The 25,237-nt window shown below is 41.1% G+C and overlaps 1 protein-coding gene across 2 annotated transcripts in view; it reads left to right on the forward strand.

The window, feature by feature from the left end:
• Positions 1–25,237, forward strand: part of sept9b (septin 9b) — a 113,412-nt gene that overhangs the window by 17,971 nt on the left and 70,204 nt on the right. The window contains exon 1 of one of the 2 annotated variants that reach the window (XM_036136794.1): positions 10,608–10,700. The exons of the other annotated variant lie outside the window; for it this stretch is intronic. Coding sequence (XP_035992687.1) covers positions 10,679–10,700 — 22 coding nt within the window. The 5' untranslated portion in view covers positions 10,608–10,678. Of the gene's footprint in view, positions 1–10,607; positions 10,701–25,237 lie in introns of those variants that run through there. 2 annotated transcript variants of the gene reach the window in all.

The following is a 25,237-nucleotide window of genomic DNA, read 5'->3' on the forward strand; positions in this document are numbered from 1 at the left end:
TGGTTGCATCCTTATCACATTGGTAGCCTGCGGGGTGACTCTTTTCTTGGGTGAGACCATTCAATTTCAAAATTTTTGACTTCCATATTTCTTCACTTATTCCATGCTGACTGTCTTGTTCTTGTTCTTTCTTGTTCTTGGCCCTGTGGCTGGCTGCTGACGGCTTGGTCTGGAGACTTGTCTTCGTTTTGGAACTGGCTGATGCTCAATCTTGTCCTGCTTCAGAGTCACTGTCAGACTCCAAATTTTAAGAAATGGGATCCTCAAATTCTGAAACCTCTTTTTTTGAATACTATCCCTCAACATTATCATCAAAAACTTCTCTCTCTTCCAAAATCAATTACAGGGTCCTCTGCGCATAGTATCGTTTGGCCACCTTGATCAGTTGTTATAAGAAACCACACTGGCAAAGCGCTATATTTATAATCTATCTACTCCATTTGTAGCAGAAAGAGTGCGATAAACTAAAGATTAACACTAAACAGAGAGTTAAATGTGCCCAGACAGGAGGAGGAAAGAGTGTTGTGTACACAGAACATTGGTTTCCACACTTCAATTAGTCCCGGGTCCAGTGGACCCGGACACCTTATATGTAATACAAATGTGTAGGGGGGGTGTACAGCGTGTAGTCATTAAAATCGTTTTCTGATATATGTTCTTCACACAAAATGAGCCAAGGCCAGTGAATCTGAGCTTGAAAAATTAATTGATTGTATCATTTTTCGTTCAATAAAAAATTAAAACGGGTCCCACAGACCCGAACACCACATAAGGGTTAAAAGGTTATAGAAAGTTAAGATTTTACCTCTGGAAAGTCTCTTGCCGTCTTCAATTAGTATAAATCCAGATTAGTCGGTCTTGAAGGCTAAAGCTAAAGTGCTGCAAACGTATTAAAACTAACTCCAATCTAAAAAGAGTACTATGTTGCTTGTGACGTTTGCGCTGGGTGGCTATTTTCAGAGAAGCTGATGATTTTTTTTTTTCCCTTCATAGAAGATATATCAGGCCTGGTGTTTCGTTTAGCCGTGACACCCTCTTGGCTGAGCTACCGCTGCCAATAACGTCATGTTTTAATCCTGTAGATGATACATTTGGCCTTTTCTTTCCGTGTTTAACCTTGACTCTTTCCTAGTCGAAGCCATCGACTGCCCTTTTGCTGGAACTAACTGTAGCTTATGTGAAGTGCGTTTTTATTCCAAGATAAAGTCACTAAAGGAGCCTCTACTGCCATTAACGCTTTCATTTTTCTGGATTAGTGCTTCTGCGTTTTCTTTGTGTCGCCGCTCTGTCTTCTCAAGCAGGCCCCGAGTGGCTAATCGCGAGGACCGGGACAATTCCTGGTGGGCCGGTCTGTTGTTTGGGCCATATGGTTGTTCTCGCTCCTTTTATAATTTATAATAACGTGCCGTGCCATGCCGTGCTATGCCATTCAGTCATGTCACTGTGGAGTGGATCACGTATGCTGCACCACTACCACTTTCCCTAGACTGCCTCGGCTCCCAGTTCATGTTTTTGATGCAGTCTGACGTAGCGTCAGGTGAAAGGTGTAGAAAGAGCGTGGTGAAGAAAGCTGAATTAAAGAGGAAAGCTCTGAAAACGTGCAAAAATCGGCAGCTTTTTTCAGTAAAATGAGCTCACGCTTTGAAAGATGAAATGATGACGATGAAATTGGTTAGGAAAGATGTTGAACTTTGCCTGCATCCCACCCTACAATTTAATTACCAAGTCTGAATTTTGTGATATTGTGGCTCATAATGTAATGTTATATAGTTTATATGATAGTATGATGCCAGGCCACATAACTGGGAATCTTTATCTTGTAGCCCCTCAGAGTCAGAAGTAATACAGCAGCACCAGGTACCAGACATGAGGCCACAGATCCTGAGTGGGCAGGTAGGACTTCTCATTAAGTAAATATTAGAATTATTATAATGAAGATTATTGTGCTGTTCTGTATAAATAGTGCTCTGAGATCTTAGATGATTTAGCTCTACATTCATGAAACTGACCTGAATTTATCAGATGGCTTTGTAACAAGGGCTGATTTCCTTTGTCCTGAGAATAATGTCCATTTTCAAAATAGCGGTGAGTGATATGGACCTTAAACTTTATAACAATGTATTGTTATAATATCGATTAGAGTACTTACAGCTTTTTGCAGTCTTTTTCAGGTAACTGTGTGGCTGTGACTGTATGTCAATTATTGCCCGATAAGCACTAATACTGTCCATAAAAACATTTAAAAATGTAACATATATTAAGACAAAATTCCTGTTTAATCAAGACTCTAGTTACATAAAGAAGTGTGTTTGATGTGTATTACTAAACTGCACGCAGTAACTGCATTTAATTATATTTTTTTATTTATTGATATTTATTGAGACCTGTCCAGGGTGTACCCCGCCTCTCGCCCAGTGAACGCTGGAGATAGGCACCAGCAACCCCCGCGACCCCATGAGGGAGAAGCGGTTTGGAAAATGGATGGATGGATGATATTTATTGATGCTTTCAATAAACCAACAGTGGAGAAAACAGCAAAACTAACGTTTGGGGGTTTTCAGACACCACTAGCTGGATTTTAGTTGTCAAGATAAATCCAAATTCTTATCACGATAAGAAAATTTTCAAGATACCGATAAAACAATACGACAAAGGCCCAACCCTATTTGAAAATGTGATTTAGTGTCAGAAGCAGAGCTAGTGGTGATGAGGGGATGTTTGTAATTAACGAAAATAGTAAATAGTAATCCACAAAGCCCACAGGTAAAAGGGAATAAATTAAATATTAAATAAATCTGCATATTTTTTAATAATGACTCGTTATCTTAAGTGGGTCGGTCTGAGGCATGAAACTCCAGGACTGAAAATGAGTCCCACCCTAATCTCAAGACTCCTATCGGTCCTGGCAGATGGCCGTTCAAACTGAGCCTGGTCCTGCTGTAGGTTTTTTCCTGTTAAATGGGGAGTTTTCCTCTCCACTGTTGCTACATACATGCTTGGTATGAGAGGTTACTGCAAAGTCTATCACACAGTGCAAGCGAGTGTCCACTGTCGCTACAGGTTCATCCATGAGGAGCGAATGCCGTGAGTGTGTGACTCGATGCAATCTGCTGGGTTTCCTTAGACTGTTTAAGCCATTTCATAAATAAACTGAACATGACTGCTTTGTTTGATATCTAAGATCAAACAGGATTTCATATATTTGACTTGAGAAAACATTTGTGTCAGGAACTGTGGAGCGGCCCTAGGCTGGGCTGCTGCTCTCCTTTTTTCCAGCAGGTGAGGGCTGATTGCAGGGAGGCGGAGACCCACAGGTGTTCTGCATCACAGACACCTCTGGAGGCGTATTAAAGAAGACGGCTGCCAACACCTCTCTGCCAGAGTGTTACTGCCCTAGTGGTCTTGCTCCCTCTTTGGACTCCTGATCCGAAGCGCTCATCGTTCTCCAGAAGTCTCCCAGGACTCTCTGGAGCTATTCCTCTCCGTCCTCTGAGACGCCCAGATCGTGCCCTGCTCTCCCTCCACCGTTCTCCGCCTCCCTGCCTCGCCCTGCCTCTGCAAATAAGCGATCCATCTCCAGCAGCCTCGCTCCTCGACGGTCCGCTCACCCCTCCCTGGCGGATTTTCTACGCATTCTCTCTAAGCCTGCTTCCCTTATTAGTTATTCACTCATTTCTGCCAGCTCTCACTGATCTCTGGTTCTCCGTAGGTTCTGCCCCGCCTTGCTCCGTTCCGTCCGGCTCTGGGATTCCCGATCCTATCCAACCCTGTAAAATACACACTGTTTTACATTGAATCCGAGTTCTTCTGAGTGTGTGTTCTGCATGTGGGCCAAATACGTACCCAATACCATGACAATTTGTTGAATATTGGTGCAGTGTAAAAATTTTAAATTATTTAAATCAGAGGCAGGAGGTGGTGACCTTCAAGTAGCTATTTTAATTAATAATTAATAAATTAGTATTCATTTATATTGCTGTAATGTTTCTACTTTATACAGCTCCTTATTTTTATATCAGACAGTCACTCTAACTGAAAACCCTTTGTAATGTCCAATCTCGCTTCACACACAAGATCATTGGTGGTCCCAAAGACTACCACGACATCAGTTTTTCTATGGACATGTTTCTGTTATGATTCTTGTGTGATTAGATTATAGTTTTAAGTTGCTTTTGTGTTTTGATCACCTGAGTTCATCTGACTTATTTAAAAAAAATTCAAAGTTCTCAGTATATTCAGTTAACTGTTTTTGGATTCATTGTTAGATATAGCTCATTCCTTTGTATTTAATTATTGGTTTATTATTGTGTTCTGTTCTTCATGCATTTGGATTGAGTTACCTTATATCAGTGTAACCTTGGTTACCACTGATATTGTGTTCTGCATTGGTTTGTAGTTTATTTTTGTCCAGTTCAACTTCTTTTGTGTTTATTATTTACCCTCCTTCAGTCTGCCTGTTTGCTCTCCTCCACAACTCTTCCTAATCCCCTTTATTGGCTCACCTGCAACCAATGTCATTCTCCACCCTTCCCTCAGTATACAAGTTCACTGGGTTTCATAGTCTTTGCTGGTTCCTCCTGTTACTCTGCCTGTGCTCCATGTCCTGCTCTCTTTTTGCAAGATCTATAAGTGTTCTGTTTCTATTATAAAACTTGTTTATGCTGTCTGCAAAACAGCAGGGATGGAAACACTTATAGAGTCTGTTGGGAGCAGTGATGGCTATAAAGTAACTGTAAAGGGATTGCTATCTGTCTTTTTGACTTGAGCATGAATCTTATCGAATGCGATGGACTATTTTCATGCTTCAACCCTCTCAAGAAGTGTTGTTGATGCAATCAAAAAAAGAGAAATGGGAAAAAGTGAAACCATTATGTCTTGTTGTGTTTGTGTGTTATGTGTAATCTATGTGCATTCTGAGCTGTTGTTTCACCAAAATTTCATTATGGAAACAGAAAACGACAATAAAGGTTCTTGATGGAGTCACGTCCTGTTGAACATTTTCCTCCAGTAATTTGATCCCATATAACTACAGAACTATTTCGCAGATTGGGGATGGTGTGGAGTCCATACCGACACTGGGGAAACATATCTCTCTCAGGGAAAAGATTGACTTAGTATTGTAATGGGGTTATTAGTAAATGTTTAAATATTTTAAATTCCCCTAAAACATCAGAGTCCATCTTTCACAAGCTTTGTCATGGTTGTACTGCTAGAACAGCTGCCGTCAGTTCTTAGTGGGGTCCTAGTGCTTTTCTTTGGACCTTTTTGCCTTTGTCTTTTTTGACTCAAAAAGGTCACAAAGTCTCCTATCCAGATGTTGCCAGAGAAATGCACTTCCAAGAACAGATTTCTGCTTTTGTTTTTAGTCATGATCGTTCAGGTAAACCTCTGCAGGGAGGGGAGGGCGTTAGCGTGTGTCTGCTGTGTGAAGTTGTGCACCAACTTGGGGAGATGAAAGTGGATGAATTTGTTTAAATTTTGATGACATTGAGAACCTTCACAGAGTAAATTTGTTACTTTCTATGATATCAAAATATCAACTATTTTGGGAATCCTGCTGATACCAGTTTAAAATGTCAACCCCAAATAATTTTGTATCTGATGTTTAATGCATAAAATCCTGGTTCACCTCTACTCCCCTTTTACACTTTGAGATGTCGCCTCTCCTAAAACAAATATTCATTGACCACTCACAGCAAGAAGGCTGCCCTCTGAACGCTGCTTTTCTAATTTTAAAAGAGATAGCAGGATAGAAAAAAAATTGCACCAGTAGAATTGTATTAGATCAAAGAATTACTAAAATTTAAATAAAACAGGTACCTCTGTGTGATAGGTTTTGTAAAATCATTCATGACATGAATGATTTCACAAATGAATGAATCTGCAGATATTCAAAAGAATGAATACAGATAAAACAACAGATATACAGTTTAATTCTGTAATTCTATTTAGGGGAGCAGTCCTCTGAACATGTGTGTCATTCTGTGAGCTATGCAAATGAGACTGAGTCATCTAATGCATGCACTGATGCTGTGTGCTTCGTGTTTGTTCTTTTAAACTCAGTGATTAACTGCGGCCCTATATGTCTGGAAAATTATCACAGAGCAGAAAGAGCCAGTGGCCAAAAGAGACATGTCTATTTTTAAAAGCGCACACATGTCACTATATAAACCTCCTCCAATGTATTCAGTAGCAAAATACTTACTATGCTGTTGTTTGCTTAAAAATACTGCAACATCAAATACCAAATTTAGCTTCGACTAATTTATGAGAAGCTGTTCTTATAGTTTATTTTCTAGATATCTTAAGAATTTAACGATAAACATCAAATACAAACTGACATTGTAAATGGATAACATGGAAGCCACTTTTTATCTTGAGCATTTATAATTCCCCTTTATTTCTACACATTTATACAGTTGTGCAGGGAAAGATACTCGGGATCCTTAGTCATGTATTTTAATTCCCTATTTATTGCCACTGTTTTAGTAAATTGAAAGTTCTGCGTATTGTAATTTGGGTTTAGATATAACAATAATCTGATGTTAACCTGGTTATTATAAATATCCCATTCTTTCATATTGCTGCAGGAGTGTATATTCTAGAATTCTTAGCTCCCCGGATGCAACTGTGTAAAATGCTCACCCCTTGATGCCTATTGTTGCAAATATGCAACAAACCGTTTGTATTGCGTAAACAGCCAACATAGGATGGATTTCCCAAATATCAGTTATTACACATTCAATGCGGACCTAGGAACCTTTGGCAAATAGTTGTTTCTGGTAAGACTGGTCCCTGACAGACATGTTTCCTGCTAACACAAGAGGACTAACCCGTTTGCAGCAAAGACAAAACCACGCTGGAAATAAGAAGGCATTTTTGTATTTAAGGTAAGTTGCTCTAAGATAAAAAATACTCACTTGCTTATTGAGTGCTTCTACCTATGCTATGCGATGGACTCCGTGTGTTTTTTGAAGTTATTACAACATTTCAGTTTGTTGCATATTTGCAACATTCAGCTGTCATGCTAATGCTAAGCCCTAAACAGTGCTATATAGAAATGGCTTTCAAGTAATGTTCCCCCTAATTTTTCATGTGTCTGAGCATTCACTGGACCTCTGTGAGCAACATCACACATGCACAATGAGGCTACAGCAGCATTACACCAGTCCAAAACCTGAGATTATAAAAAATTACATGGCTTACTAAAAGAATCAAATTTCAGCAATAATTTATTTTACATTACTTACAACTTTAACCCAATTACACAAAAAGACAAACATCCAGATTTTTTTAAAATGAGCTGTATGGTATGTTTTTTGTAGTAGGGGTCCTGCTAAGGAAGAATTGAGAGACATGTACGTCTTTAAGAGCTAAAATTTAATTGCAATTAAATTGTTCACATTTTGTGCTATGAGATTTAGCTAGGGTGCCCATAGGCCCAGCTTTAAGATGGCTTTAATTCAAGCAATAAGTCAAGCTTCAAGTCAAAGCTACGCTGGATGGATATCTGGTGTAGCTTTGAGACGGCTGCCCATTTGTGAAAAGTATGCATATTTAGGTGCAACTCAAAAAATTATATGCACTCCATCAAAACAATGCATTCCATTATGATCCATTGTGGCAGATTATTGGATGAAATTGATATTAAATAAATATCAGACATTTTATTGGTCCATGGTACTGAAGCATAATAGCAATGTGGATGTGGTTGACGTCAGATCAGCAGCTGGTAGACCAAGAGAACCAAGCTCACCTGCAGACCGCAAAAATGCTTAAACAGTAGACAACATTTAATCCTGAATGGATCACAGAATATGGATTTATATCCAGAAGCAGGAAGGATGATTGTTATGCATATTGTATGCAGTAAATTGCAGTATATTGTAAGCAGTAAAGGTAAAGGCGCCATCGATTGACATCAAGCACAAGGAGCACCAAAGTGTTTTTCATAAGGGAGGAATTTGTGTAGCAGTCGTCTTTCAGCCAGCTGTCAGTATGGAGCAACTGATGGGGAGAGATAAAATAAAAGCAAAAAAAAAAAAGGCTCAGTGTCATTTAAATATTAGGCCTACATGTTTCTCTACAAACAGGCATGTTTTATTCCTGCCCATAACTTAATAGATGGAGGGCCCAGTTCTGGGTCCCCCTGTGCCATGGGCCCGGGACAACTGACCGGTTTTTCCCCTGTCTGTGGTTATGGAGGTCTGTGCCACTATTTGTCTGTGAGTTTGTTTGTTTAGTTGACTCAGTGTGAATTTGTAGCTAATTGTAAATCTTGAGGTCAGGGTTTTGAGAAGGACTGTTCTCTTTTAAAAAAAGAGGAAGAGGAAGTTAGTAAGTTGTTTTTCTTGGACGCTCGCCTGACCCAACAGCAAGAGCTGTGTGTTTGTGTATCTCAGTGTCTGGGTATTGTCTCTTTGACTTTCTTGTCGAGAAGCTCACTAAGTGGTCCTTGACCCCTTAAGAGTCAGGAGTGTGTGTGTTTGTGTTCACTCTTCCACATTATGTCACACCGCAACCAGAAATGTTAGTTTATTTTGTCAGGATTTTATGGGACAGACGAACACATTGTAGAGCATAGCTGTGAAATGGAAGGAAGATGACACGCTGGGGCATTACTATTTTGCCAAAAATCAAAATTGCGATATATTTCAACCATACTTGCGATTTCGATATAATTTTGACTTTTCTCTGCATTAACCACAAGCAACAAAAATGGCCTATAGCTAAATATATTTGTCAATAAGAACTTTAGTAAATAGCTTTTAATTGAGTTGGACATTAATCCTTGTTGAACGTATAGTGTGAAGGGCAACCAACAAACAAGTCTATGTATTATACAGATTGACTAATACTTAATGCTCAATTCAATTCAATTCAATTTTATTTATATAGCGCCAAATCATGAAACATGTCATCTCAAGGCACTTTACAAAGTCAAGTTCAATCATATTATACAGATTGGGTCAGATTATACAGATTGGTCAAAAATGTCCTATATAAGGAAACCAGTTGATTGCATCAAAGTCCCGACAAGCAGCATTTACTCCTGGGGAAGCGTAGAGCCACAGGAAGAGTCATCTGCATTGTACATGGCTTTGCTGCAATCCCTCATACTGAGCAAGCATGAAGCGACAGTGGGAAGAAAAACCACCCATTAACGGGAAGGAAAAACCTCCGGCAGAACCGGGCTCAGTATGAACGGTCATCTGCCTCGACCGACTGGGGTTACAGAAGACAGAACAGAGACACAACAAGAGAGACAAAAAAGCACAGAAGCACACATTGATCTAGTAATCTGTTCTACATTAGATGGTAGTAGCGGGTGAGCCGTCTTCTCTGGATGATGTCACAGTTAACAGAAGGCCAGACCAGGTGTACCTACTATGAAGAAAAAGAGAGAGAGCAATGCTATGGTGAGATTCCTGAAAGTTTCTGGTAAAAAGTATGATTACATAAACAAGTAATAAAATTTAATTATCTCACTGCTGCAACTCTCTTCCCTTCCATGTGGAGGCAAACCCTCTTTAAACATGTTACCGACACCTAAAGGACGCGTCTTATCCATTCATTGTTACATAGCCAAAAATTGCAGACGTCATCTTTTAAAATTGCGATTAGGACACGTGTTTTTTAAGTTGTTTTTAGACAAAAATCTAAAACATGCATTTATTTTCAGCCCCTCTCACCCCAATACCCCAAAGTAAAATACAATGAATGAAATTGTCTTTAGAAGTCATTCAAATAATGAAATCTAAATGTGACCATGTATCCTTTTTCCTTCCCTTCCTAACTATGCGCCGTTTGTGTTGGTCTTTCCCATAAAATCCCACGGATATAAATTAAAGTTTGTTGTTGTAGCTTGACAATATGTGACAAACGTATGTATGCTTTTGCAAGGCATCCTAGATGTGTGTGTGTGTGTGTGTGCGTGTGTGTGTGTTTGAGAGAGTGAAAGGTTTGAAAACCTGTCATGTCACGCATTCATATACTTAAGTTCAATTTTATTTTACTGACCTAATAGACATCCTAATATTAGAAGGCATGTATAAAGTCTTTTTGAGATGCACTTGATGGATGAACTCTCTCGGTCTGAAGTGCTTATAAACGGCGTGCAGAGAATTATCTCTAGTTTACTTCAACAGTCTCGCTGGGTTTGTAATGTAGCCTTTGTGTGGGTTTAGGGATCCTTTTGATAAAGTCTTTACAGCAATGATAACACAGCCCTAGTGTGTGTTGACTGTTTTTTGTTGTGATTCAAAGGGATTTTAATAAAAATCTTCAGACTCAAAGCAGCAGGAGAGGTAAAAGGGAGAGAAGAATGGCTCGGGCAAAGAGGGAACTACAGTAAACTCTTGGAGAAAGAAAATGAGAAACGATTGGATTGAGACGCCATATGACTTGCACATGGTCGCGGATGTCTGTTCTGTCCACTTCTATTCTGACAGCTTGAAAACATTAAAAGTTGGAGGACATAAGAGCAACAGAGACAGACGGAGGAAAGGGGAGGAGGAGAGAGAGAGAGAGAGAGCGAGAGGGTGGGTGGAAAGACGGGACAGAGTGACTAAGTCAGGGGAAAGGGGAAGTCTTCTTGCAAAAAAAGAAAAAGAGGGAGGGGAGGAAGGAGAGAAAAAGCGAGAGGTTACATGTGGCTCTCTGAGGTAGCCGCTGAGTTATGGACCGAGACAGAATAGCTGGTAAGTTTTTACTATTTCCAACTTACTCTGCTCTTCTTTCTGTCAGACAGCAGCGGAGGCCGTTTCTCAGCTGTGTGGAAGCTGAGCGCTAGACGCCTCCCTGCTTGGTGGAACAGCTGCTCCGAGACGTGTGTGTGTGTGTGTGTGTGTGTGTGTGTGTGTCAACTTAACGCTTCTGATTACTTTCTGTTATCCTTCATTCTCTCTGTCATGCAGTGGGCAGCCATAGCTACTGTAGGCTCGTTTTAAATCAGCCAGAACATTTCTGAGTAGCTGCAGTGAGTAAACCTCATGTGATGTGCTGTCAGAGTTAACTTCCCAAAATGACAAATCCTAATCACCCAGGGCTACGGTGGCGCTTTGATTGTCAGCCTTGAAATCACAGATGACCCACATACACAACTGTGCTCCACAGATGGATGGACGGGATGAATTCAACGTCCCACAATCACAAGGTTGGACACTTGAGGGGGGCTGATGACTTCACTTGTCAGATTACTTCTGGCAGCACACAGTTATTTTAAGTTGTGTAGGAGTAACGTAAGGCTCATGAGTCTCTGCAGATGATAGATATTTCTAACCAGCATAAAACTCCTGAGTAATCAATAGAATGCATCAGACGGCACATTGAGCCCTGCATCAGCAGGTAGTTGTTACGCATAAAGTTCTGTCAACTTAAATTGTAGGTTCCTTTGCATAGGGTTAGGGTTGAGGTTAGGCATGGGTAAGAAGTTCCTGCCCCTGCTGTTTGCTTGCTGCAGGAGCGTTTAGAATGAAGGCCTGAGGTGTGCACATTCAACTCGAGATCAAGGCAAATCGTGAGCAATTGGTTCCTAGTGTTCCAAGAAACCACTGGAGTCCTTCGTTCTGCTTTGAGATGCTCCGTGAACACCATATAACCCGTGTGTGTGTTTGTGTGTGTGTGTGTGCATTCCTGTAGGTCTTCTCGTTGATCTTTTCTGAGATGGTAAAACCAGATTTACTGTTTGTGCATTGAAGCTTGCCATCATTCTGACTCTATTTGACTGCCGTCATGCCTAATGGGCGACATTGTCCTGTGACTCTGCAGGCACTTTTATTTCCACTTGATGGCACTGTTGGAGTGCTTTAATAACCCCTGTCCTGTAGCCCCTTATCTATACATTCTGTGAAATGTCCATGTGCATGATTTACATTCTGCAGACTGTTATTTTTTGTTTATGGGAGGGGTAGGAATGCAGTAGGCAGGACACTAAGATAGCGGCTAAAGATGGAGAAAGGATTTATGAAGCTTTGTTTTTTTTTGTCTTTATTCCTAGCAAGAGAACTCAGTAGTGAGGCATTGTTTCACCCCTTGCTGCTTTTTATTTGAGGAAGGGCCAAGCTTTCTTCCTGGTTTTTCAAACTGAGCTGTGGACTTCTGTTTGGACCTGTTGTCTTGACAACAGCCGCAGGACAAGCCCCACCTCATCTGGCTTTTTCCAGACAGAGGAACTAAGAATGTGTGGTATAAATGGGTTATTATATGGCTTTATTGAGCATGCATCTTCTGCTCAACCATCCTCAACAAGTATCCCCTCAGTTTCCTTTCCTAATCGGTTCAGGATTAATTTAATACATTCGGCATGTCGAGTGCTTTTACACAGGGGTCCCATGTGGTCACCACATTGACTCGTTGAAACTGCTCATTGATGGGCAATTGCTTGTAAAACAACTTAGTAGAAAAAAGATGAGGGATATTTGTGTTTTTCTTTTGTCTAAAGTATGACTAATAAAAACAGCCTTATCTGCTGAAGAGAGCAATTACAGTATTATCAGTTTAGGCTAAGATTAGACCCAGGAACCAGCTTTAGATTTAAAATCAGCATGATTATTGTTTTTAAAATACAAACTAGTGCGTTCCAATGGAGGAAATAAGTTAGGTCAAACAAGTTAACATCTGTAGAGAGACATAGGTCAAGTTCAGGTCACACATAAGTGAGATACAGTATACTGTCCATATTAGTGTAATTCATTAAAAAACACTTTCAACCTCTTCAATAGTTTTGTACATTAAACACTGGTATATTCATCAGTGGTCATAAATGCATCTGTGATCTTCCTCCGGTTTCACAGACCTGCCTTTGACTGACAGCCCATAAAGCAGGAAGTGAAAGTGCAAATAGGAAAGTACAACAAATAAAAGACTAAATAAAGGTGGTGACCTAAATAAAGGTGGTGACAGGGGGATGCATTAGGTCAAAAATAAGTTTACAAAGTTTCCAGAGAAATTACGGTGCCTTGCAAATAAGTCGACACAACCACGAACTTCAGCGAAATGTGTTTTGATTTTAGCTGATAGACCAGTACAAAGTACCACATAATTGTGAAGCAAGAGAAAAATTATACATGGCGAGTAAAAATCTGAAGAGTGTGACGTGTTTTTATTCTCGCCCAGTCAGACAAGATGTTATGGAACAACCTCTGACTACAATTAAAGCTGAATGTTTAGCGCAGCCCCACTGAAAAGGCTGCAGTGGGTATCCTGGGCCGATGGGTGGCGGTGTGGCAAAGTTTTGCCAACAACTGCTAGTTCTGCTGTTTCTTTCCAAAACTTTTTCAAGACTGTCCTTCTGGTTCTTCTTGGAGGTGGATACAAAAGCCTGTGGTTCATGTGGTTCTCTGTAGCTTGTTGGAGCTCATGGTTGTAGAGGAGAAGCAGTAGATTCTGCCGTAACAGCCATAAAAAAGGTTGCGCAATTCAAGCTCATCTCCATCGTTCAGAAGATCAACTCCTCCTCCAGCTCCTTCGACCTCCTTCCAACATTACTTCTAAAGAGGTACCTTCCGGCCATTGTCCCCTTCATGACCCGGATAATTGATCGCTCTCTATCCACTGGTGAAGTTCCTTCTCTATTTACACCTGCAGCTATCAAGCCTGCATTAAAAAAGCACAACGTAAACCAATTACCATCCCATCTCACAACTGCCTTTTTCCACTCCTATCTCTTGGGGAGGTGGGAAAATGTTAAACTGGGGAATCTCACCTGTACCAGATTGGCTACCTCCAGTGTCCCCCAAAATTCAGTCCCCTGGGGGTCCCCTGCTCTTTTTAATCTACATGCTCCCCCTTGGTAATATCCTGCAAAGCCATGGCATCAGCTTCCACTCATATGCTGACGACATCCATCATAGGATGAGCCATCAAACTAAACAAGCTGGCATCACCATCATCTCTCCTCGCTTGTCACTAGTCTTGGTGTCAAGTTTGATTCCCTCTCCTTCACTGCTCATATTAAATCAGTTTGCCAGACCTCTTTCTACCATCTGAAGAACATTGCTAAACTTAAACCCTCACTCTCCCAACCAGAAGCTGTAAGACTGCTCCACGCCTTAATCACATCTTGCCTCAACTACTGTAACTCCCTGCTAGCAGGTCTCCCCTCCAAATCCATCCAGAAGCTACAGTATGTTCAGAACAGTGCTGTCTGTATCCTCACCACAACCCAGAAATCCTTCCACATTGCCTCCACTGGCTCCCTGTCAGCCAGCGGATAACCTTTAAGTTACTCCTGCTGGTCTACAAGACAGTCAACCACACTGGCCAAACCTGCCTCCAGGAAGTTCTTTTTCCTCAATCTGCATCTTGGTCACTCAGTTCTGGCACCCAAAATCTCCTCATTGTCCCCCCGTACTGGGTTATCCATCATGGGTGACCGTGCCTTCTTCTCCCTGGGGCCTCGGCTGTGGAATCAGCTGCCTGCATCAGTCAGGATGGCAGACTCCCTTAAAACGTTCAAAAGCAGCCTGAAGATTCATTTGCTTCACGCTGCCTTCAACAAATAAGACTTCCCCTATGATTTCCTTGTTCTTAACTGCAGTTGTTAGCCATATTTTTGATACTATTATTTTAGATTTATGTTTCTTGATTGTATCTTGATTATTTTAGGATTGTTTATTGTATAACAATGAAGCACCTTGAGAAGTTGCAAGACTTTAAGGTGTGTTATACAAATAAAGTTATTATTAATATTATTATTTATTAAAGTTGCTGACAGACAAGAGGAAAAATGCTCTGTATGCTGGGATATTAAAAGTAAAGCAAATCTATCCATCCGTCCTTTATCCATATCTGCTTATCCATGCAGGGTTATGCAGGGCAGATGTCTCTATCCAGCAGTCATTGGTCGAGAAGCGGCAGTACACCCTGGACAGATCGCCAGTCCAACAGAGTCCTTCACTCAATAAGGAATGTGTCTAATGAATAAGGACATTTCCATTTATAGCTCTAGGTCAGGTGTACAAGGAAGAAATGAACCAAAACACAGAACCGGAACAAACTAAAACCCAAAGTTCAAGTAAAACCCCAGAACCTCTCAGAGTGAACCTTGTTAGAGCCGATGTGCTGTAGCCACCCAGGACCTGAGATCCTCACACCTCAAAGATTTTGCCCTTCTAACCCCACCCACACTGATAAACATACATGAACCTGAAGTCAGAGGAAATCATGGAAATCACTCAGCTCCCTGTGTTCCATAAATGAAGTGTACGGGATATCCTGTATGAGTGAACGCCCTGCTGTTCTCCTCCCTCTGCCCTCCTCATATCTCTCCTCATATTGTTTCTCTGATCATTACACAGTCATGATAAATTAGGGACCTGTTAAAACAGCCAGAACAGTGAGTGAAGGAAACTGACAGGGGAAGCTCCACCTACAGGCATCCTGCCAGGGAGGGTGCCTGACAGGTGATGCTGAACATGAAACACAGCCAACAGTACTAGTATATAATCCTAGGAGAGGCCTTAGAGCTTTGGTCTACAAGTGCCTGCTGATTCAGTAATGCTTTTTACTTTTAAATTAAGATAAAAGTTAAAGGAAAACATATATCAAAGGTTATAGTTTCATTATTGCAGCAATATATTTAGGAGTGGGGTTTGATAGCCCTTGAAATAGTACAAGAAGTCTGAAAAGGATATATGCATCAGCAAGAGCTACAAAAGCCAATTAAAGTACCATGAACATTGCAATTAACTTAACAGTAAAATGTTCTGAGGAACTGTTGAACCCTCCAGGGACCCTGAGACCGCAGGAGCCAAATGGGTCTTTTGTAGCCAGTTTTGAATTTGCAGTAGTCTGTATATGCCTGTGTCATAAAGTTTACCACCTCAATTGTCATCACCATTGGGTCGAATGGGTCACACTGTCGGGGGTTCGGACACAATTTTTTGGATATACTTTAAAAACATTTTTTTTTTAAATCAATTCATTCATCAGGGTTAATTAATGTTCATGTATTAAAGGAAATGTACATCTTTTAAAACATATTTAACAAAATTACAATATTACCTACTAGTTGGAAGCAGAGGGAATATAGCATCAAAATTGAGTCCATTCATTGTATTTTGTTGCAAAGAGATAAAATATGGCATTGCAGAATCTCCCTAAACAGTGCCATCCTTCCCCTCTGCATTAAATTAGGCTCTGGTTATGGTCTGCTTTTCTTGATAAAGTATTTAGTGCTGTTATTACCAAATGTGGCATTAAAATGTAAAAAAAAAAAGTGATTGAAACTTTACAGATCTGCACTGAAACATATAAAAGCTTAAGCTCTGAAAGTAATAACAAAAAAATATTTATACAATTAATGTAGCGCTTTTTCTGCACGGGCCCCAGTTGGGTTAATACTCATTCTGATACACAGAATAGTATTATGTTCACTACAAAGTTGTTGTTTTTTCCTAAAAATATTGAGCGGAACTATTTCCACAGTAAATTTGTGGCAAAAGGCTGGATGTAGAAAATGAATAAGATTTTTTTTTTTAAACTTTGCTGCTAAGGGATTGTGGCTGAATGGTTCCCGTATCTTTTAAATGCATCCAAAGACCTCTGTGTTTACTGGGCTATTTCAAGGGAACAGACTCACAAACACGCCCGTTTCCAAAGTCACAGTTAAGAAACCACACGTGTGTACAGGCACATATTAAAACTACAGATACTCACAGAGTAAATGCGCACACCCACACACAAACACACAGAAACAAATGCCTTGCAGGCTGTGTTTAAGCTGAACTACAACAGACTTGTGGTATAGGGGCATATGTTTTACTGAACAGTGCATAGGCTCGTGAAAGTGAAAGAACTCTCTCTGCTGCATTCTTTTAACATGTATAATCAAACACAAAGTTTAGATGCACAACATATGGAAGGATTTAAATGGTGGATTTAAATGGAAAAAGGCTGAAAATCCCTACAAAATTCAGCCTGGTTTGTTTGTCATATAGAGGTACAAATAAAAACTGTTGGAAAAGTTCAATATTTTTGTTACTCATTACAGAAAATGAAGCAAGTAATGTATAGATTCCATACGAAATATTTCAAGCCTTCAATTCTTGTAATTTCGATGATTATGGCTTGCAGATACTGAACACTAATAGATTTTCTATGGGGTTCAAATCAGGGGAATTTGCTGGCCAATCAAGAACAGAAACACTATGATTATTGAACCAGCTTTGACAGCCTGGGCCGGTACCAAATCAGCCTCTCCATAAAGCTTGTCAGCAGAATGAAGCATGAGGTGCTTTAAATTTCCTGGTAGATGGCCGCGTTGACTGGCCCAACACCAGCAGATGACATGGCACCCCAAACCATCACTGACTGTGGAAACTTCACACTGGACAAATAAGAGGACGCTTGTAGCCATGTGTAGGATTCGTCTGAGTGTAGCTGCTTGGCAATCATCTTAAAGCTGCAGGTCCTGTTGCCCGTGCACCATTTCCCACCACACCTTTTCCTTCCACTAAACTTTCTATGCATGTGCTTCAATAGAGCACTCTGTGAACATCTGGGTTCTTTAGCAAAGACCTTGTGTGGCTCATCTCCTTTGTGGAGGGGTGTCACTAACTCTCTTCTGGACATCTGTCCAGTCAGCAGTCTTCCCCATGATGGTCTGGCCTCTTGACCCAGACTGAGAGACCAGTTAGAGGCTTTGGAAACATATGCAGTCTATTTAAGTCAATTAGTCGATTAGGGTGTGAATCTAGCATGCCTTGTATTAGAATGCAGAAGAAGCTGGAGTCTTTTGAGCAACTCCAGCAATTTATAATATATATAAATATATGACTCATTGTCATGATCTGACCTGTGTGCTGTCTTTATCCTGTGACTTCTCCGTATCTCTGTTGATTAACGTCGGGCTCACACTGACTACGGTGCGGGTCTGGTACGGGTGCCCCAAAGAACCCCAATCGTTAAAATCAGTGTGTACACTCACATTAGCCACGGTTCAGTACGGGATACCAAGGCCCCATGGCTCAACAAAATGATTCTGCAAGAAGGAAGATTAGCCAGATGCTGCAGCGGCCCTCAGATAAAGGGCCAAGGAATTACATGAGCCAAACACGAACTCAGATGCAGTGTTGTAATAACTTCCGGTGTATTTGTGCAAACAGTGCAAACAGTGTATTTCTTTGCCTGCATGCATGCGTCTGCTCGGAAATGTGAACATTGCTTCATAACCAGTGACACGGGGTCAAACGAGAGTGGTAGAGCGTCACTAGCATCGGTAGTTAGGGAAAACAATGAGGTAGTGCTTGTACGGCCGAATACGGCAATTATTTACGAGGCATTTCCCAAATATTGCACTACTAATAGCGTGTGCTCCTGGCAAGAGCATGAACCCACCTGAACTTCTATCCTCGCGAGCACTGTTTCTGCATCCAGCACCGCAGCTGGCCGCCGTTTCCCCTAGGAGCAGTGTGAGTAGGCGTTTGCAGAAAAACAGTACAGGATCAGGTCCGTAGCCGCATCGAAGTGAGCGTGAACCTCATGGACTGCACCTGCGAGCCTGTCTCTCCACTACTCTGCAATCAGGCTCATGCCACACACCTGTTTCCTTCTCTTTATAACCTCTCCTCAGACCGGAAGGCAGTGCCAGATTATTGAAAGTCTTACCCCTCATTCACACAGACTCTGTCATCCGTGCATTTTTCTCTCTGTCGCAAAATAGAAGCCTTTCCAGCCAATGTGGTAATTCCCACGGCCCCACATGGCCATCGTCCGGAGAGCCATCATCCGTCAGAAATATGGATCGAGTCTATCTTTGACAGACGATGGAGCAAAACCAGATGAGCCAGACAGGAAGTCAGACAGGGGAAGTGTAAAGAGGATCTTGTGCGTTTCAAATTAAAGGGAGAAAGAGGGCGGGGCTTTCTGTATGTATGTATGGATCCTACAATCATCCGGTGTGGATCGCCACACTGCACATTTTGCGATGGATGACGGTTAGTCAGTGTGAAGCCAGCTTTAGCCTGTAGTTGTCCAGTGTTTTTTTTGTGCCTGATACCTTGTTGAGACCGCATTTAAGGATTTTCTTGGCTTGCCTAGCCCTATAGTTAAACATCTATTCAAGCCTCTGATTTCTGGACTAAGACCTGGATCATACCTCGACAACGAGCCTTGCCAGTCCCCTTTTTGTCTACCTTGTTCCTGACCACTAGTGCATGACCCAAGCCTGTTTCCCGGACTTTAACTCAGCCTCAGTGATCCTGCCTATCACCTCTGCAATAGAAGTTAACTGCCTGGACCAGATCTTTTTCAATAAACCTTTTAAAAACGCAACACCGGGTCCAGCACCAAATTTCAGGTCTCCTGCCTGTCCGATCCTAACACCCTTATTGTTGCTCCATGATTTGGAAATGCGGCAGTGACACCTGGTGGCCAAACTGAAATGACCATAGAGCACATTTCAGCGCTTACTTCGTATTACTTTTGAATTCCTTGCTGATTTGACAAAAGCCCTGTTAGGGTATCCACATGTTTTATTCTTAACCTTTTTTTTGCCATGCCCATTGTACTCTCTTGCTCTAGCTTTTATGCAGGCTTTTCCACATCTTTTTCACTTCTTCTGGACTCTGTATTGAACTTTAAATGACAAAAAGCTAATGACGGAGGAAAGGATGAACAGTGTCAAAGAGAAGAGGTGCTGCAGTTTTTTGGAGAATCATTCATCCTGCACTGCTTGAGCCATGCATATGTTTGAGGTTCAGTTGTTTTAAGAGGCATAGGCTCCCATTTTTCCCATTTCTTTTCTACAGGCTTGTGTTCAGGCTTGTAACTCAGTCATTTTAATATCCCGAGTGAAAAAACATGGGAAAAAAGTGTGAAAGAATAGAAGAGTAGTCAAAGACTGATGTCGTTACATTCAGAACACCAAACTCGGCCTTAAAGGGGACATATCATGCTTTTCACTTCTTTCTTTTCACATGAAATCAATCGGTTGTGGTCTATATAAAGTGGAACTGCAAGGCTTTGGTCTGAATTCCTCATTGTTGTTGGCCGACAGCTCCTCCTTTGATCCCATTCTGAGGTGTGTCTGAGAGCAACTCGTTTTCGTGCTGTCTCTTTAAATCTAAAAGAGGAACTTCACAGCCTGGTCCCACCAGGTCACAGCGCAATCCACTCCGCCCCATTTGGCCTTATTTGTAGTATGCTGGGGGATGGTGTAATGAATTGTATGAATTAATACACCCAATTTAAAGCTCTTTTTTGAAAACTCAGTTCTCTAAAAGGTGAAGGACCATGACAATTGCATTTAGAAAATCTGACAGCATTCAGGAAGATGTAGAGCCTTCTACTCTGGTTAAAACAACAGCCTTGTTAGTCTGATGAATGTGCACCAGAACTTTTCCTCCAGCATTTATGCCACTAAAATGGTCTTTGTTACATCATTGCTGTTACAGGATCTATGTTTTGGTTTGTCTCTTAGCCTTACTTTGTACCTTCTCTTGGAGCCCAAATTAAAAAGGCAAGAAGTCTTTCAAACTCAGTTTCCTTTTGGTGTGTAAGGAGTAATCTGTGCTCGTCACCTGTGATCTACGGAGCCCGGGAGAGCTCACTTTAAGTGATATTTTTTTTCAGGTCGTGATAATTTGTGAGCACGTTTCCTTTAATTGAGCCCTCGAATTAATAAAATGTGCGTTTTGGTAGATCGAGATCTCGAATATACTATAATGTGCTCATGTTTACATGTGTCAAGACAATATTGAGTGCACGTTTTACATATTGTGGCCACGTTTAAGTAGATTGTGCACACAATGTTCTATAACCATGTTCACTAAATTGTGCTCTCGTTTTAGTAAATTGTGCGCTCGTTTATGTAAATAGCGCACTCGTTTAATAAATTGTGCCCTCGTTTTACTATGCTTAAAATGAGAGCTCAATTTAGTAAAATGAGCTCACACTATAGTAAAACGAGTGCACAATATAGTTAAACGAGAGCACAATTTAGTAAAACGAGTGCACAATGTAGTAAATTGTGCAAACGATTTAGTAAAACGAGCGTACAATGTAGTAAAACGAGTGCACATTCTCTCAACATGCAAAACATTTTGCGATGACCCCTCTAGGGCTCCGTAGTGATCTAGTTTTCCTATAGACAATCTTTGAAAAATAAGAGTGCTTACTCTATCCACTAAGTGGCCGCATATCCATTCCAGTTTTACTCCCCAAAAATGTATTCTCATTTAAAGCCCCAATGTGTAAGATATTCAAATGGAATAAATTACAAATGATCTCGCCGTTAAGCGCGTAAAAACTACTACAGGCACCTTGGAGTATCATAAATGTGACGATGTAAACATGTCATCAATGTTTTAGCTACTGCTAATAGCTAGTAGCTACGGTCATCGTGTGAAACGTTTTTTTGGCACTGTTGCCAAGTTCGCTTGTTTTTTTCTAATGTCAGTTGTAAATTACGTGAGTCACATTTTTTTGGGCTCATTACTGAACGTGCAGTCGCTTATTTGGGGTCTAATATAAGTGACTATAAACACAAGTAAAGAGACCAGCTTCTGCTGGTGCGCTACAGACAGTGAACAGGCCGGCTGATATCCCTCCGCATACACACACATCTCTCTGTACGTGACAGAGACGAACAAATGAACCGTCTCTACCGGGAGGACAGAGTGGTTGTTGGACTACACTGCCCTGTTTCTAACATAACGGCAAAATAAACTTCCCTGTTATATTGAAATAACTAACCTGTCCAGCAGAAAGCCTGCAACCTCTGCATAAGTTTTAAATCTCTGCTCCTTCATGAATTATCTCCACTTGGCAACGATAGCCGATATAGACTCTTGTTTCATCCTGGTTATTACATATTTTTCTTTTCTTGATTACTTTGTCTTCCCTTACAAGTTTGGCCCCTTTCAGCTTCTGAAATCAGAAGCGACGCAAATTGCGCCTCCCAGTGGTTGCACCGACACCTACGTATTTATAAACTAGTATTTCAAAGTTATGAGAACGCTTTAATTTTTGATGTGAGGTTAATAGACTTTGCCACAATATGTATTTATTAAAGCAATACTTGATTTTTGCTAATTAAAAGCCATAATAATTACACACTGTCTCTTTAAGAACAATGAGCACTCAAGCACTGCTACCTCCTCTTCAGTGGAGCTGCATTTCTGATTTCTAGGCGGGTCTGACTCCAAAGGCTCCTTTTGTGGGAAAAGTGTGTTTTAAAATTGATTGTCTGCTTTGGAAAGGCTGATTGTAATTTTTTGGGTCACATGTTTTTAAGATCTTTGGGTGATCTGGCCCTAAAATTGGATATTAGCCTTCTGAAAAAAAAAAAAAAAAAAAAAAAGACAAAAAAACGGAGTAGAAGTAAAAAAAAAAAATCTATCTGGAGTCATGCAGCTGGGGCCACAGGCAATCAGTTTTGCTCTTGGCTATAATAACCTGCTGAGAGAACGGAGACGTTCGGGGTTATTAAAAATAATGATGTGCAATAACATAAAGAGCAAGAGGGAAGTGTAGAAGTTTTTGTGGTTGTTGCTTTAACATCCCAGCTTCCATGTGCGGACACAGTTCAGTGCAGAGCTATGTAAAGTTGCAGACCAGTGGTTTAACAAATTCCCATGTAAATCCTATGGGGAGGTAGACCAGTCACTCAGCAGCTTTACTGGAAGCTATTTTCTGGATTGTATTTCTTACTTTGCCCTTTTTTTCCAAAATTGTGTACACTCTGCAAATTATCTAGTTAGTTTTCATGCGTTGAAAGTTCTAGGTGACTTCAGTCAGCCTCTACAAGAGGTCACAGAAGTCAAGAATTTGACTTAGTGGAGTCCTTTTTGTTGGATTTAATAAACACGTATACTGCATGTGCCATGCGCTGCTCTTTGTCCAGAGACACCTTCAGAGAAGCTGCATTAGGTAACCAGAGTGGCTCAGAAACACACAGTGTTATTCTGTTTTCTCAGTGACCTCTAAGGTGTGAGGGTTAGGGGCCTCTGGCAGAGCTTAGTATCCTAGCTATGCCTTTAAGAATGGAGCTTTTTATTCAGGTGGGAGTCTCTGTGAATTTTCCAGACCCTGTTTTGTGCCATTTAGCTGATGCTTACAGTGAAAAACTAGATGTGATCCGAGTCATGACATCTATTGTGTTACACTTTCTGTTGACTGTGCAGAAAGAAAAATATCAGTTCCTTATGGTGCACACTTAAGGTTTAGGTTTCTTTTAAGCACTGATCGGAAAAAAAGCATTTAAATTAGAAATGGTCAAAGTAGCCTAATATTAGGGTGTGTTTATTAATTAATTTCCTGTGTATTCATGTCTGGTGACAAACAGGAATCTGAGGACAGCTACTCAGTGAAATTACCTCAACTTCATCGTTTTTTTCTCCTGAGGGTGTGTGGATAAAGAAACTGCATCCACACCAATGTGTTAAATAGGAATTTGTTGAAAACTATGATATCTCATCACTTTGATCATTCCGTCAACACATTTCTAACAACGTTTCATTTGTCACTGCTAGAATCTATGATTAAACCTGCAGCAGCGGTTTCAAGGGCGAGCTATGGAAGCACGGCTGGCACATCAAACACAAGCTTTTCATCAGTGTCTCTGCCAAACAAAACGTGCAGCAGTATTTGGTTACGCGGTCTGATGTGCCCAACAAGCTCAGAATCCCCATGTTCTTTCTTAAATCTGAGTCAATGAGGACCGGCTAATGGATGAATGATTTACAGGTTAACTGGAGTAGCCATTGTAGATGTCAGTAGATCCTTAAATACTCAGACCAGCCTGTCTGGCACCACCAACCACGCCAAGCTTCTTGAATCCAGGTCTTTTCCTACAGTGATGCCTAGTGCCTAATGCCTTTATCTATCTAAATGCACTGAGTTGCTGCCATGTTAGCTGGCTGATCCACTGCTTGTGTCAACAAACAATTAGCCTGGTGTACCTAATAAAGTGGCCCATGAGTGCAGTCTATAAAGAAGATGCTGCAGCCAGGCTATTACATTGTTTGCCTGTTTTTGTTTGTTTTGTTCCCAGCTCCAATTTACCCTTAAAACAAGCCAGCTTCTGTTTTTGTAGACAACACCAGAGATGTTAGTTTGCAGAGTGAAACATTGGTACGTCCAATTAATTCATAACAATATTAAGGCTATTTTGAGATCATATCTCAAATAGCCTTATGTTGTATTTTTCACATTTATATTATGTATTATATTTCATGCAGCAAAAGCCCTGAGCCATATATGAGAAAACTGTAGTTCTCAGGCTTGGTAACAAAACAACAACATGGGTGCCTTTTGTAAGGAAGAGGACCAGGGTTGACCAAAATGGCTGAATAGGCTTTTTCTAGCACTGAAACTCTGTATCCCGCTAAGAGCAGAAAAACGTCAGCATCCACCACCTGAACCGCCAAGCGTGATTGCTGAGCAGACCAGTGGCCCCCACCTGCAGGACGCCATTTTTGAGTCAGGTGTGCTGAAGCAGAGACGCACATAAAAGTTGCAGGACACCAGACCTCGATGACCGGAGCTGAAGTTAAGTTCGCCCCTTTTTTATTCAGACTCCGTCCGTGTTGGAGTCCATCTTGCTTGTGGATCGTCAGGGTCACGTTCTGGCTCAGGCATAAGAGGGTGAACCTTTTTACGGCTGAAACACAGCCTCTGTCTGGTTGTCCTTGTGTTCTCAATCTGAGCTGTGTGCTGCATGTGAGACGTCAGTCAGACTGGACGACGATGCGTCAGAGTCCAGTCAGAATCTGCCATAGGGCGTAGTTACTAAAATGAACAAATTCCCTTGAAACTCGCTTCTTTGAGTCAATTCTGGATGTTATCCTCGCAGTCCTTACTGCCCTTTGTGACATCAGGGACCTGGATACTGAAATATATGTATTTTTGAGTGTATATAACACTTTTAAAATTCTTTTTTTTTTTTTGTACAATCTCACATCTGAATTTCCCGTTTGTTTTAACCCTGCTGTGTTTTATGCAGACTTGAAAAGGGAAACGTACGTCTGTCCGTTTGCTTTGAGTGAACTGTTGCAGAAGTTATTCTCCCCCTCCGTCACTTTTGACACCATTCTTCATGACGGCGGTGTGAAAATCAACTCAGGTGTCCTGGGATCTTGTCGGATTGAGTGTTAATTCAGCTGAAGTGGCTGCGTGACATGAGCTCTCTCACCGTTTAGAAGCCGAAATGGAGAAATCAGACCTGAGAGCCTCTTAAGTTGAGGAGAGTCTCCGGTTATGACGGCGTCTGCCTACACGGACGCCTGTGTGTGCA

This window comes from Fundulus heteroclitus, chromosome 5 (genome assembly GCF_011125445.2).
Source record: "Fundulus heteroclitus isolate FHET01 chromosome 5, MU-UCD_Fhet_4.1, whole genome shotgun sequence".
Taxonomy (NCBI): domain Eukaryota; kingdom Metazoa; phylum Chordata; class Actinopteri; order Cyprinodontiformes; family Fundulidae; genus Fundulus; species Fundulus heteroclitus.